The 14,082-nt window shown below is 46.0% G+C and overlaps 2 protein-coding genes across 10 annotated transcripts in view; both read left to right on the top strand.

The window, feature by feature from the left end:
• Positions 1-117: 117 nt before the first annotated feature.
• HIGD1A (HIG1 hypoxia inducible domain family member 1A) lies at positions 118-7,126 on the top strand. Of its 8 annotated transcripts, XM_030493741.1 has the most exons (5): positions 430-647; positions 1,323-1,526; positions 2,034-2,141; positions 5,086-5,220; positions 5,983-7,126. In XM_030493741.1, exons 3-5 carry the CDS (start codon positions 2,039-2,041, stop codon positions 6,030-6,032), a joined length of 288 nt encoding a protein of 95 aa, XP_030349601.1. In that variant the 5' UTR covers positions 430-647; positions 1,323-1,526; positions 2,034-2,038; the 3' UTR covers positions 6,033-7,126. The 8 variants fall into 8 exon arrangements, with proteins under 8 accessions (XP_030349581.1, XP_030349611.1, XP_030349572.1 ...); XM_030493721.1 differs by lacking the exons at positions 430-647; positions 1,323-1,526 and adding an exon at positions 118-217; XM_030493751.1 differs by lacking the exon at positions 1,323-1,526 and having other exon boundaries at positions 131-647.
• Positions 7,127-7,793: 667 nt separating this feature from the next.
• Positions 7,794-14,082, top strand: part of CCDC13 (coiled-coil domain containing 13) — a 34,374-nt gene continuing 28,085 nt past the window's right edge. For both annotated transcript variants that reach the window (XM_030494283.1, XM_030494292.1), the window contains exons 1-2: positions 7,794-9,062; positions 13,756-13,904. In XM_030494283.1, coding sequence (XP_030350143.1) covers positions 8,848-9,062; positions 13,756-13,904 — 364 coding nt within the window. In that variant the 5' untranslated portion in view covers positions 7,794-8,847. The remainder of the gene's footprint in view (positions 9,063-13,755; positions 13,905-14,082) is intronic.

The following is a 14,082-nucleotide window of genomic DNA, read 5'->3' on the forward strand; positions in this document are numbered from 1 at the left end:
GCGGTGCCAACGGCTGCGCTCTGGATTGGCTGTGAGCGTACGGGCTGCCGCACGGCACGCTGGGAGCCGTAGTTCTCCGGCCCTACAGGCGGCAGCCTGGGGCGGCGGGGGCGGGGCGCGCCCGGCCAATAAGAGGCGGGGGGCGGGGCCAGGCGAGCATACGCCGGCCGGTATTGGGATTCGGGAGGGCAGCCGCAGCGGCGGCAGCAGCAGCGTGGTGAGGCGCGGCCCTCGGAGGGTAACCGGGGAGGGGACCCCAGGTGGAGACCCGGGAGCTGGCGGAGGTCACTGGGGACAGGTAGACGGGCAGAGGCTCGGGGTGGACTGAAGGTGCCTGGGGCTGGAGTGGGGCAGAGGCCTTGTGTGGAGTACGAGGGCCTAGTGCTGGAGTAGGGCGAGGGCCCCGTGCGGGTCTGGGCGGGGGGAAGGCAGCCTGGTGGTACCCCTGGTGGTACCGTGGGGTGCTAGGTCCTGTCACAGGCCCACCCGTGGCAGAGCCGCCCCCCGTGGGTGGCCGCACGGGTGCTCCGCGCCTCCCTGCTGCGGTGTCGGCGGTCAGGTCAGTGATGTGCCCCACGGCCACCCGACCTCGCCTGAGGTGAAGGTCACGGAAACCTCCTGCGATGGACGGATTGCTTCACTTCGCGGTATCCTTCCCTTGTGTGAATCTCACCTCCGGCTGTCTCCGCCTCTCCTGGGTGACGGAGGGGTGGGGGGTGTGTGTGCGTTCTCAAGTTTCCTTCTCCGAATGAGTCAGGCTAAAATATAACTTCCATTTAGCAAATAAGGGTAGCGGTAGGAGGCACAGAAAGGCCAAATCCTTTGGCCTGCAGAGGCTTGCGCATTTAGTTTAAAACCCAGGTAGTCTGTCTGAAATGGCTGCTCACAAAATGCTGCGTAACCGGGGAACACAGCCACATTTGAAGTGTATCTTTTGCATGTTAATTTAAGCCCGTGCTTAAGTTAAATTGCTGATGGCTTATTTCAAGAGCTTGGAGTACATTCATGTGCCCCCGAGCTGTATGTGGCTGCTGCGTGTGTTTATGGCAAAATGGGAACAATACAGGTAGAGATTTTTCTAGTAGAGACCTTTGTGATGCTGCTGAACTAACTGTGCTGGCAGAAATAGTCACTGATTGAAGAATGATACTTGTGCCAAGCACTAAAGAAGGCACAGGTCTCAGTGTATCTGCGATGGGAAGAGGACAACAAGCTGGCAGGTTTTGGTGGATGGTCTCTCTCTGTTTTGGTGATGATGGCTCTGTAAGTAGAGCCCTCCTCATGGCCATTGCTGTTTTTTCTTTAACTAGGGGGCACGTAAGAAATCACCTGTGCTGCAGTGGAGACTCTGATCATCCTCCTGATGTGCCCCCACATGACTCTGTGCCAATCAAAGGCTCCAAGACTTGCTTTGGCATCTCCGCAGCTGCCATTTTACATTTTTGCGTTCTCCAGCAGGAGTTTGAAACCTCATTGAAGTGGTGGATGAGGTGGTAGAGGTGTAGTAGTGATCAACAAGGTGCCAGGTAGGGCTGACCTTCTGCAGCAGCTTGCGTTTTCCCCCATTTGCTTCGAGTGCTGCTCTTGGCAGGGAGTGAAAGAGGAAAAATGAACTTTCCTGAAGTGAGAGCTGCTGTTACGGAATTGTCTGTGGAAGTAAAGCAGCGTGGTGAAGGATGCAAGTCCTGAAAGGAAACACAGGCAGTGACCAGAGCTTGTAGCGGCTTCTCACTGCCCATGAGAGGCAGCTGGGATCTGTAACTGTGTGAAAACCATGGCAGAAACTTGTTGCTTCAGCATTCTTTCTTTTGTCTTGTCCTTCGCTTTCCTGGTATGCAATGATCTTGCTTCCCAGAACTTCACTTGAATGAATTCATCTGTATGTAGCTCATCAGCTCGAGTCTAGCTGTTGTGCTTTTATCTTGCTACATGATCACTCACGACTCGTGGAATATGTAAAAGAATTTCTTTTACTAAAAGTTCTCTTAACTTGGTGTTTCTAAATCCTGAAGAGAGACTCTTTGTCTTCACAGCCACCATGTCATCCGGCCAGGAATCCGTTTTCCCTGAGTATGAGACTGAAACCAGCCAGACATCGAAGCTATTAAGAAAATTTAAAGAGACGCCATTTGTACCAATTGGTAAGTATAAAGATGAATAAATGTGTTTACACATAGATCTTTCCTTTGATGGGCAATCAGTAGGGTTAATGCTGTTTACCTTTTTCCCCTGTGAATGGGAAATTACTTTGCAATTACTTCCTTGTGTAGGCTTTTCGTGTGCTGACAGCGGTACTCCTTCTGCCCAGAATGATGTTTGTTCTGCAAGAAACAGGGAAATTAATGAGGCTTGTTAGCTTAAATAGAAATCTCAGAACCTTCAACTGCAAGGGGGGGGGGGGGGGGAACAAAACCAAACCACAACAAAAAAACAACCAAACAACAAACCCAGAAAGATTGATTAGGTGAGCTTAAAAAAGGACGTTTAGGTGATCCTGTTAGGCGGAATGGAGCCTGTTTTGTAGCCGTCCTGGAGTACGGTTGGTGGGAAGTATGTGATCACTAGAAAGTGACTTTAATGCAAACAAAATATAAACCAAAAGTGTCTAAAATACAACCCACCAGCTAAATGTGTCACCCTTCTGTGCTGCTATCCTTAGTTTAAAATGCATTTTCTTAGTAGGTTTTGTGGTGCCCCAGCTTGAAGAGGTTGTTAAAGTTCTCAGCCTCTCTACTGAGACCCTGAGAAAGCCTCGGAGGAGGGAGAGGGTCAGTTGTGTTCATCCCAAGAGCTTTCCTCTGACTGGGAACCGCCTCTGACGTGAGACACATTGTGATTTCCAGCCACCTAAAATGGAGAGCAGTCGGGTCACTTGGGGTGAACTGTTCGAGGCGTTTGCCAGCAGATATCTGTCACCGGTCCCTGTGGTCACAGGACTTTGCTTTCCAGCTTGCTAGGGTGTACTGCGAACGCTGTAAGTTCATGTTCTCCTGAGCAGATTGGCAGAATTTAACCTTCAGCCTAAACTGGAGCTAGTTTGAATGCCCTGAAACTCTTAATTGGTATTTAATGAAGCTGCCATGCGGATTGCGAGCCAGTGAAGGGTGTACAGTTTCCCAAGTGGAACTGGTGATAGTCCTGTTCAGGGAGACAAGCTGCCCAAGCTCTCGTTGGTAAAATACACACTACACTTAAAACTTGGCAGCCTCCTTTGTGCTATGTAAATAATCATCCTAAATAGGAAACTAAGTGGATGGAATTGGGAAATCTTGTGCATTGACGCTCTGTTTTCCATGAGACCATCAGCATACACAGGTTGGAGCTGGCACAGCCAGGGCTGTGGTTGGTCTGTTGAAGAACACAAAGTTAATTCTCTCCCTGTGAAAGAGACCTGGCCGAACCTCTCCTCCCACAGCACAGGACCAGTAACACATGACTTGTCCTGTCCCGGTGAAAGCCGTCCATGTGTGACAACACCCAAAATAGCAACCTCAGCAGGACAGTGGGTATGTCAGGCTTGCACCCACATGCTGGGGGTCAGAGCTGCAGCTGAGCAGGGTTCTTGGATGTGAGCTTCTGTCCTGGAAAGAGGGTGCAAGCAGCAATTACTCCTTCTGAAAAATATCCAGGGTTTTCTGAGCTACTGGTTTGGCATTTTAACGCTAGTGGAAATCCTAGAATGGTTTGGATTGGAAGGGACCTTCAGGATAGGAAGAAGTTCTTTCCTGGGAGGGTGGTGAGGCCCTGGCACAGGTTGCCCAGACAAGCTGTGGCTGCCCCATCCCTGGCAGTGTTCAAGGCCAGGTTGGACGCAGCTTTGAGCAACCTGGTCTAGTGGAAGGTGTCCGTGCCCACAGCAGGGGGGTTGGAACTAGGTTATCATCATAGAATGGTTTGGGTTGGAAGGGACCTTAAAGCTCATCCAGTTCCAAACGCCCTCCCACGGGCAGGGACACCTTCCACTTGACCAGGTTGCTCAAAGCCCCAGCCAAGTAACAGCTGGAGTTTAGTCAGCAGGGAAACAAGAGATCTGAAGAGCTCTAAAGATACATATTCTTGCTATCTTTACCAAAATAGTGAGGCAAACAGTTGTAAAAACCAGAAGAAATTTCAACAATTGATTGCAGCAACTAACTCATTAGCAATGATGAAAACATGTTTGGGAAGGATTTACTTGATCATGTAAAGCCAACCACAGAAGCCTTTAAATAAAAAAAAAAAAAATTAAAAAGAAAAAAATTTTCAGTGTCTAAGGTTGCCTCATAAGAGTACCCCTGTTCTGCCGTTGCCATTTTTATGTAAGATTTTCTGTGAATGGCAAAAGGTGCATCTGAAACTGCTGTTTTCCTGTAGTAAGCAGGAAATATGCAATGTATATGAAAACCTAAAATGGTATTTATTGCTACAGTCTTACTTAATCTTGGATCATTTTATATTATATGGATTCCATTTGAACTATTTTGTACCATCGCATGGCTGACTGGTTTTGGCCCCATGAAAACCTTGGCTTGATGCAGTTTAATCTAAAAGCTATTTTATATTTTGTAATGTAACATAATCTGAGAATTATATGATGCTCTCCGTAGCTTGTCTCCTTGTGTATGAAAATGACAAAGTCTCTCACTCTTCTCTGCACTGACTTGTGCATTGAATGAGGTGGTACTTGAGTGGAATCAGTACACAGGGCAGGATTTGTCATCCACATAGAAACAGCAATTTTACCAAAACATCCTTATTTTAGGATGGGGGGGAGGACACCTCAAGTTGTGCCAGAGGATGTTTAGCTTGGGTATTACGAGAAATTTCATCACCAAAAGGGTTATCAAGTGCTGGAACAGGCTGCCCAGGGAAGTGGTTGAATAGCCATCCCTAGAGGGATTTAAAAGACATGTAAATGTCACACTTAAGGACATGGTTCAGTGGTGGCCTTGGCAGTGCTTGGTTGACAGCTGGACTCAATGATCTTCAGGGTCTTTTCCAACCTAAATAACTCCATGATTCCCAGGGTATTTCATTTAGATGGGTCACTTCACACATCCCTGACATGGATCTCGACTCAGAAGGATGCTTGCCTCTTTCTTGCAGGGATGGCTGGCTTTGCCGTGGTGGTTGGCTATGGGCTGTACAGATTGAAGCACAGAGGTGACATGAAAATGTCCCTTCACCTGATCCACATGCGCGTGGCAGCCCAGGGCTTCGTCGTGGGAGCGCTCACGTGTGGTGCGTACTGAACAGGAGGACTTCTCACATCTCTTCTCCTGGTGGTTTAGACAGCGTGCATGCAACATTCTTGGGGTAGAAGTGTCCCAGCTGTTACATTTCAGGATGTTTATGCTTATTACTGGTATTTGCTCAGACTTCCTAGATCAGTGTGAATTTTAACTACACATATTTAATATTAAGCTGTGCTAACTTTGAGACTAGAAGTTTTGACTGCTTTTAGACGTGGGAAGTATGTGAGGTTCTGCAGATGTTGAAATTAAAAGGCAAATAAAAAAATAAAACAGTGGTCTGACATTAATATTTCCCCTTGTAAATACGTTGCTGTTCCTGAATTTAACACACTGGAAGATCAGTTTGTGTGGACTGTGGTATTATATATTTTTGTGTATATATGTTATCAGAACTGAACATACTGATGTGTACATCCCAGGTCTTAAGCATTGCAGCTCTGTGTGCGTGTGTCAGTGCCTATCCTGTGCAACACTGTTTGTTGATACTGTATTCCCAGAAGGTACAACAGAGAAGTCTGACTGCAAAGCAAACTAGAATTGGCTTGGGATCAGCATTTTCATATACAGTATAATTTCATATCAAATTTCTTTGTATATGAAGAATTCAGTGTTCATCACTGCTATTAAAAAAAAAACAGGAAGGGAAACATTATTTCATTGCTGAGACTCTCTCTTACTGTTCAGATTGAAACCCCTTATTTCTTGTTTAATAAAGCTTTCTGATTGCGTTCATATTTGTGTCTTGTAGGTGTGCTGTATTCGATGTTTCGGGAGCATGTGATGAAGCCCAAGGAGTAGCAGAAAGCTGACTGAAATCTCTGTCCTGGTGGTGGCCTGTGTACTGCAGCTACAAACCTCATATCAAGGGGTTCTTGAGGAAAAACAAAACAAAACACGGTATTAGAGAATTGCCCTGTATATATTTGGTGTACAGCACACTGTCTTGAAGCTGGCAGCCTAAATGATTGTGCACTGGGGTAGCGGGTATCAGGGTCTGCTTCTTTGATTGACATTATCATATCCCAGCTTTTAGGGGATATAGTAGAGGACAATGCCTTTATCTTCTCAACTATCAACTCTTTCCTAAAATTGGTGGCTTCTTTTGCTGCCATTGCCCAAAACCAGAGTCTGAACTAGCTTCTATGAGGCCTTGGGCAGAATGTGGAGGCCAGGCCTGTAAGACAGTGTCGTGAATGCTTCGCTGCCATTTTCTATCCTATGTTATCTGTCAGCCTCCAACTTTGTAATTTAGCAGCTTCTAGTAGCACTAAATGATTTCTAAAATATTAAGATATAAACATCTATTTTTTTTTATTTAAGGCATAAGTATTTGGTATGTTGCAGCTATTTAAATGTTATATTTATTCATTGTTAATGAAGACACAGGCTCCCTATTTTTACTATAGATTTTCAGACTCTTGAATTACCGTATTTTGTAACTTTATTTACAGTGTTCTTCTGAATAACATTTAAATGTAACATTTAAAATAGATATTGTGGAAATTAAACCTTTGTTTGGTGTTCTAATGCTTTCAGCTAAAGTATATGATCTAGCTCTGATTTCTGTGGTATCACTCCCCATGGAAATTTTTAACCATTTAAATCTGAAAAGCCCCCATAATCTTTGAGGTGTTAAACCCCTTCCCTTGTCAGTTGCTACTGTTATTTTACACTCGGACCCCTTGTATCTCCAACAGCAGTCACAAAAATAAATGTGTTGAGAAAGCCAATTTGTAAAAACCTCATTTTCTCCTCTTAGCTTACATTCCATGGTGACAGTATGATGTCTCTGTAGCAAATTCCACAAGGTCTATACTGCACCTCTGTCTGTGACATATTGTACAGCCCAGTGGGAGATAAAACGTGAATAAATGTATGAGCACTCGAGATAACAAGCGTTTGGCTATGGATTTGTGGGGGGCGCTCCTGCTGTGCGTGCCTCCTCTTGCATAGGGATGGGGTGAGCTGGTGTACCTGGATAAAAATCGCCTGAGAGAGTGCGATGCTACTGGAAGGGGCATTCCCAGCCGGTACAAGTTCGCTGTCCTTGGCTGTTCTCACAATTCTCCCTCATCGGGGACGAGCCGGGAACGGGTAAGGAAACGCCTCTCCACTGCGCAGAGACCTTTTCCCGTCACCGCCTTCCTCCTCCCTCTCCATGGGGCGGGCTGAGGAGCAGCTCCGTTCCTCCCACCGCCATAACCCGAGGGGCCGGACTTCTACTGGGAAGGGGCGGCCCTGCGGGCGGCTGAGGGGAACTGTCATGGCGGCCGGGCTGAGGGCAAGGGCGCATGCGCGGCCCTGCCCTTCGCCTGCCCTTGGCTGCCGGGGCGCCGTTGCTATGGGAACCGCGTGGGGCTGCGGCCGGGCCGGGAGCCGGAGAGGCCGGGCCCAGCGGGCAGCCGACGGGAGGGGGCGGCCGGGGGGGACCCTGCCGCTGCCCGCGGGGCCGGGGAACGCAGTTTCGGTAGGCCGAGGGGTGGGGGGTGCGAGGGAGCAGCGCGGCCTTGCCAGGCCGCAGGACAGGGCGGGCGTTGCGCGGGGATTCCCCTCTGCCCACACACCAGATCTGCGGCAGAACCCCTACGGCAGGTTTGGACTGGGTGCCCAGGCAGGCTGTACGGCTAAAGGTTGCCCCCTGGCCTTCGCTCATACCCACGAGGCTCGTGGCTGTGCAGAGGCGCCGGACTTTGCTCTTTGCTCTTTTTAATCCACAGCGCGCCCTGTCCCGATGCAGGCTGCGGTGCGTCCCTGCCCACACAGTACATACAGGCACAGAGGGACGTGGCCCGCATTTCTGCACTGCATCGGGATGGTTGCTGCCCCAGTGTCAGAAAGGGCGTGCATTAATTACTCAGTAAAAAGCCTTTGAAAGTTTTTACTGGTTGTTCTTCCTAGACCAAAGGTGCACATAGATTTTTTGCTGACAGTAAATGTCAAACAGAGGGAGAGAAGGCTGGAATACATCAGAAAACTGCCCATCTTTAGTCATACCAAGTAAAGCTCTAGACATTTAAATGAGTAGCAGTATTATTGCTTTAATGTTATCACTTAACGCTTAGAAATCTGGGGGAAAATATAAGCTGCTCCCTTGGTGTTTTGTGCCCAAAGGGAGCGTTAGGATAAATAGAGATCTTCCATCCTCTGTCAGTCCCACATTAACCCAAAAACAGGGGGATCTGCATCTTTATTTTGGAACATGGGAAGGAAGGCTGGATGGTTGCCAACAGTTTGTGTTCCCCTTAGTCAGTGTAACATGGTTGCCTGCCACACTCACTTGGGTTTGACCCCAACTTGCTCTTCATTAAAAATGCTTATTTAAATGATGTGTTTAAAAACATTTTAAAACATTGCGTTTTGGATGCTAGAGTGGAAAAGACCTGAAAACTTTTTTGAAGACTGTTTGAAAGCTGTTTATGGAAAAAGGCGCTTGAAGCAAGGCGGTGTGGTTGAAGAGCCTGGTGGCTGAGAGGAGGAGGTGACAAGGAGAATGTGAAGAGGTCAGTGAGGGAAAACTGCAAAGCAGTTGCTAGAGGAGGATTTTTTTCAAAGAGATGTTGATCTCTGCTTGCTGTCACTTTTTATTTTCTTCTTGTTATGCTTTTAGTAAACAATGGAGTCAAACATAAAAGAGAACGAGCATTTTAAAAGCCAATTTAAGGCTTATCAAGAACAACAGCAAAGGCGGCTGCAAAATCTAATGGAGAGGAAGGAAAAGCAGAACAGTCAGAAGGGTGATAATGGCAATGCAAAGGAGACTTTCAGAATCCCGAATGATCTAAACCTCTTTGAAGCAGGACAACCTGTAAATGAAGATGGTGGCAAAAGGTAAAGCTGTAGCAGCACCGTTTCTTCAGGAAGTCACAGAAGTGTATTTAGCATATGATCTTATGAAACTCATATTAAGTTGACAGCACACTTTCTCTCTTCACATATCAGGCTTTCAGTATGCTGAGAAGACTCTCACTGTCCCTAACATGTCTATCCTTAGAGCACTATGATGTGCTCTTTATTTTCAGTGTTTCACAGATGAAGAGTGGAAGGACAGAGAGGTTAAGGGTGACATTTTAGGGGCAGCTAGATACTATCTGGCAAAATCCAGTAATTCAGGATCACTAACACTGTTGGTTAGTTCCTACCTAGTCTTGTAAATAAACAAGTTCCCTACATGAATAATTTCCAAAGACAGATAAGGGCAAAGCAGCTAATAGGTGCACCCCAAAGGCCTGCAGAAAAGTGTTGCCCTGGCTATCTTTGCACTATAACCTGATTTAGTAGATGAAAAGACAGCCAGCTATGTAGGAGGGTCTCATAGGCAGAGTTGCCTCCTGGTTAAGATACTTGACAGGGTTGTACAAGGTAAGGTTTTAAATCTTACTGGGGACAGGGGGTTGGGTCTTCCCTTACCTTTGGGGCTGTATCTGGATTACCAGGACATTGGACATTCTGGTGTGGATCTCCCTCAATCTTGTTTTTAGAGCTGAGTTACTGGAGCAGAGATTTGAAACTCCAGCTGAGATAGTTTATCTATCTTCCTCCTAAGATATAGTTGGTCTTTCCTTCTGACCCAACTAATGTTTGTTTTACAAACTAGAACAGGTCTGAAGTTGGACACATCCCAAAGATGTCTGCAATGTTGGCTGTTCAGGGATATGCTCTGTGTTAGTGGTGAAGCCAGCTGAAGAAATTCCTGCTTCTGCTTCCCCCTTGCAGCTATGCTGATACAGCTGTTTGCTGGAAAGTGGATTCACTTTCTGGGGCAAGGGTACTTTTGTCTCAGGTCATTTCAATGAGGAGGAGCTGGCAGCTTTGCCAAAACTATCAGATCACGGGTGGAAAACCACAGTTAGGCATATACTTTTGAGATGGTTTCCTTTCCCAGCATCTGAAGTGGGGAGGGGCATCTCTACCAAAGTTTATCAAGGCACTCATCAAGGTTTATTCATTCCTAAATGCTGATCTTCCCTCTGCGTTACTCTGGGCAGCTCCCTGCGCAGCTTGTTTCTGAGGATTGCTTCCTGAAATGCCCAAGTGCATTAGCTGCAGCAGAGCTTCTGTGCAGATGTAGGGAGTCCAGGAGTGAACCACTGAAACTTGCAGGTGCTTCTGGAAATGTAGTGTTCATGCTGCTCAGGAAGTCTGTGTGGAAGCAGGGAGCTGCTCTCTCCATTGCGTCATACATTGCATACTTCACACGTGGGTCCCTCACCACGGCTGTTGGATTTGCCAAGTAATGCTTCTGATGTGACCTCTACCAGCTGTCCTCTTCCCTTCATTATTTTGTTCTGATAGTATATGGAAGATTACTATGGAGATCTAATTTTATATATATATATGTTTTGTTTTTTTTTTTAATGGAGAGGGAGACTGATTCCCATAGTTCAGATGTGGATTTGTCTAGTGGAGGAGCGGGCATAGGTGCTCCCATAGCACATACTGGTGCAGTGTGCATTCTCTGACACGCAGAGTATAGGAGAGTCCCAGCAGTTCTCTGCTATTTACAGTCCAGTAGTTTAGGTCTGAGTAATTCAAGAGCTATTACGTACCTCCGTTTTCAGTGACACTGGCTGTTGAAAGTCCCCATTTGACGTGGCAGGTGTAGCAGATTTATCTGGATTGTCCTTTGCTTATGTACATCTGTGTTCAGCAAAAGAGTGGTTATGAGTGTATCAAGTCCAGACAGAATTTGCTTCTGGAATGAATTCACCAGGATGTACTTTGCAGTATTCCCATGACAACACATTAGAAACTTGTTCCAGAATAACAGGACTCCATATGGTCCGCAGTGGCAGTGATTTCAGCACGTCAGTGTTGTTTATAGCAGCAATGGAAAACATTCTCCCCTCAGAAGTTTCCCTTCCTCTGAGCCTTGGGAGTTTGTTTTTCCTTCCTCTGTCCTACTCCCAAATTTTGTTTAGGCAAGTGGTTAGCTGAGACTTCTGTCTTTCTGGTTTGTTCTTTCTGTCATTTTATCCTCCCTGCTGGAGGAACGGTTGGACTTAATGATCTTGAAGGTCTTTTCCAACCTGGTTGATTATATGATTCTATGATTCTGTTCTGTTTGGTATATTTAAGATTAAGTGATTCTCCCCATCCCATGGAGAACTTGTAACAGACTTGGGAAAGACATCTGAATTTCAGTCACAAACCCTGCTCATAAGCTTCACCTGGCTCTATTTCCTTGAACTAGAGTGAAAAGAGTTACCTTTTGGCAGCCTGTTTCTTTTGGCTGACTTTCTATAGCTGAGCCATTTGGGTGGAACCTGCTGCCTCCTTTGTAATATGTAGAGTCGCTCTGGCATGGAGAAGTTTCTCAGAGGAGACTGCAGCTCTGTGCAGCTGGGATTTTTGTCAAGCCTTGGAGGCCAGCTCTAAGGAAGACATCTGCTGCTCAGGTGTGAGAAGAGCTTAGAGCCTTTTTTCATGTTAATTCTCTAACTCTTAAAAATATTTTTGCCCATGTATCTCTAACTAGAGCTGCACAGTTTTGTTGCTCACTTCTATGAGGGGCTACATGTGGGAATAACTTAGTTTTGCCTCTTCTCTGCTTAGAGTGCTGCTTGCTTTCTTCTCCTTTGTAAACAGCTGCCTTTGATCTCCCTTTGATTTGCAGCTTTGAAACACAAGTGCATTTCTTATCGTCTCATAAATTGACTGTGCTGTTTATGACAGTGCTTTAAGGGGTCATTTTTTTCTGGCATATGCTTATGGAGTGAGCAATTGAAAGTTCCAAAGTCCAGTTGGAGCAAAAAGCTTGCTAACGCTTTTGAACAGAAAAGATTTAGGTGACCACGGAGGTAGCTGTCTTGTCTGGCTGTGGATATTTTGAAAGCCACAGGTATATACTGTAACAACTGGGCTTAATCCAAATGTCTGTGATCATCCAAGCTACGTACTTCTATTGTAGTCTGGAGCAATCACTCTATAGGCCAAAGGGGTGGGACACTGTTCCAGATAAAGTCACCAAAATGCAAACATTTATGGCCATTCTGCAGATAATGAGAATCCAGGGGTCAATTCATCTGGCTGATTTAGGTGTCTAATGATATCTGAGGTGCTGTAGGGTATCAGGAACTTCCACATGGGAATGATGGGACACAGGAGACCTGCACCCTTCAGCAGCAGCAGCTGGGGTCGAGTGGGCAGCCCAAATGGCACCTGTGTGTGGGTAACTGAACCGAGTCCCCTCTTCAGGGCACTTAGTGGCACTGAGAGAGCAATTCAGATGGCAGCCAGTCTGTAGGCAGTACCGGTTGTATTGACTAGACCTCCTCTGACTTTTGTGTGCGTTTTGGCTTGATGCTTACAGAGAGATGCCCGTGTCTTGGTACAGAGTGGGACCCTACCCTGAAACTCTGATAGAGCAAGATGAGGAAACTCAGATGGGTGGGGAGAGGAAACTCAGAGGCTGTGCAGGCAGAATGGGAATCATGGACTTGAGCCAGCAGGATCTCTACCACAAATATATTTACCAAAGATAGTGTCCGTACAACTTCTCTAGCATGTTTGATTTCCTCTCTGGGGAATGGAGACCCGTTCATTGCTTGCTACTGGCTAAAACGTGCATCTAAAGTTGGAGGATGTTAGTAGTTCCTGAGGTTGGCTCATAGGTGGCAAGTGCTTTCTGAGATGCTCTTGATTCTTTGCCTGGGCTCCAGTAGTTTTCCCAAGAACCCTATGTCATGGCTGCTGGCTTCACATAAGGAGCTCAGATCATCCTGGGGCATCTCAGATGCCTGAGTGCTCACAATTGAATTGAGCCCCCGAGGCCTTAGTGTCTAGATTTTACATTCAGAGGAACCATCACGTACGGACAGCAAAGAGATTGAAGTTATTAATTCTCTGGATGTCTTGGAGAGATAAAACCCTTAAATGTCACTAAATGTACGGAAGAATAGGAGAAGCAAGGCTATTTCGTCCCGCTCGGAGGGTTTTCTGATATTCTTTGTTTCTAAATTAATTCCAAAAAGCAACATTAAGAATGCAAACTGATGCCAGTTCCTGCTGGTGGGGTTCCAAGCAAATCAAATCAGATGAGGACACAGGAAATGGGTCTTTTGTGAATTGCTATAAAGGATTAATTTTAAAAGAAAGAATCTCAGTAACAGCTTTTCCAGTTGATGCTCTGTTTGCTTTGGTAAATATGGAAAGTAAAGCCTGAATGTTATGGATGCTGAATGATGAGCCTGCCTGGTTTCTCCTGAAGAAACAGGTAAATAAGACTGAGTGGGATGAGATTATTCAGTGACCTCATGAGCACTGAAAATATACCTGTTCTGTGATGTTTTGCCCCAGATGGCACAAGGAAGTGCAGAATTTTTGAAGAAGAAATGTTAACTGAATAGGTCAGATCATCAGCTTGTGTTCTGATCTGCAGTCTGGGATATGCTACTTATTTCAGTAAACTCACACCTGGTAAGCTCAGCTCATCTAGCATCCAGTCATTTCATTCTTTTATTTCTGGAAGCATCTATTTGAAGCACATTACATTGACATTTACATTATGCTTTATTTTTCCAAGCTTGCTCGAGGTTGAGAATAAGCAGCTCCAGGATCAGCTTCGAGAGGTCCGAGATGAGAACTGCAGACTGTACAGACTGGTGGCAGAAAAAGATTTTGAAATAAAGCAACTCCAGAAAAAAATACAGGAGGACAGATTGGCTTTCTCAGGTAAATGCAGTAACTTTGTATTCTCACTGTGTTAGTTTGCTTGATGCTGATGACAGTAGAGGTAGGGTAAGAGATTCATTGTGAGCTCCTGGCAGTGAAATACTAATGTGACATCTCTTTACCTGCTTTGTGCTAAAAAGGAGTGTATTAGTCATGTTGTGGTTGCCTCTGTTGCACT

This window comes from Strigops habroptila, chromosome 1, assembly GCF_004027225.2.
Source record: "Strigops habroptila isolate Jane chromosome 1, bStrHab1.2.pri, whole genome shotgun sequence".
Lineage (NCBI taxonomy): Eukaryota > Metazoa > Chordata > Aves > Psittaciformes > Psittacidae > Strigops > Strigops habroptila.

Bases quoted from the DNA above. Each gene is read 5' to 3' on its own strand.
- HIGD1A (XM_030493721.1), top strand. From the start codon at position 2,039: ATGTCATCCGGCCAGGAATCCGTTTTCCCTGAGTATGAGACTGAAACC. The intron at 2,142-5,085 runs GTAAGTATAAAG...TCTTTCTTGCAG, and splicing joins GACGCCATTTGTACCAATTG to GGATGGCTGGCTTTGCCGTG. The intron at 5,221-5,982 runs GTGCGTACTGAA...TGTGTCTTGTAG, and splicing joins CGTGGGAGCGCTCACGTGTG to GTGTGCTGTATTCGATGTTT.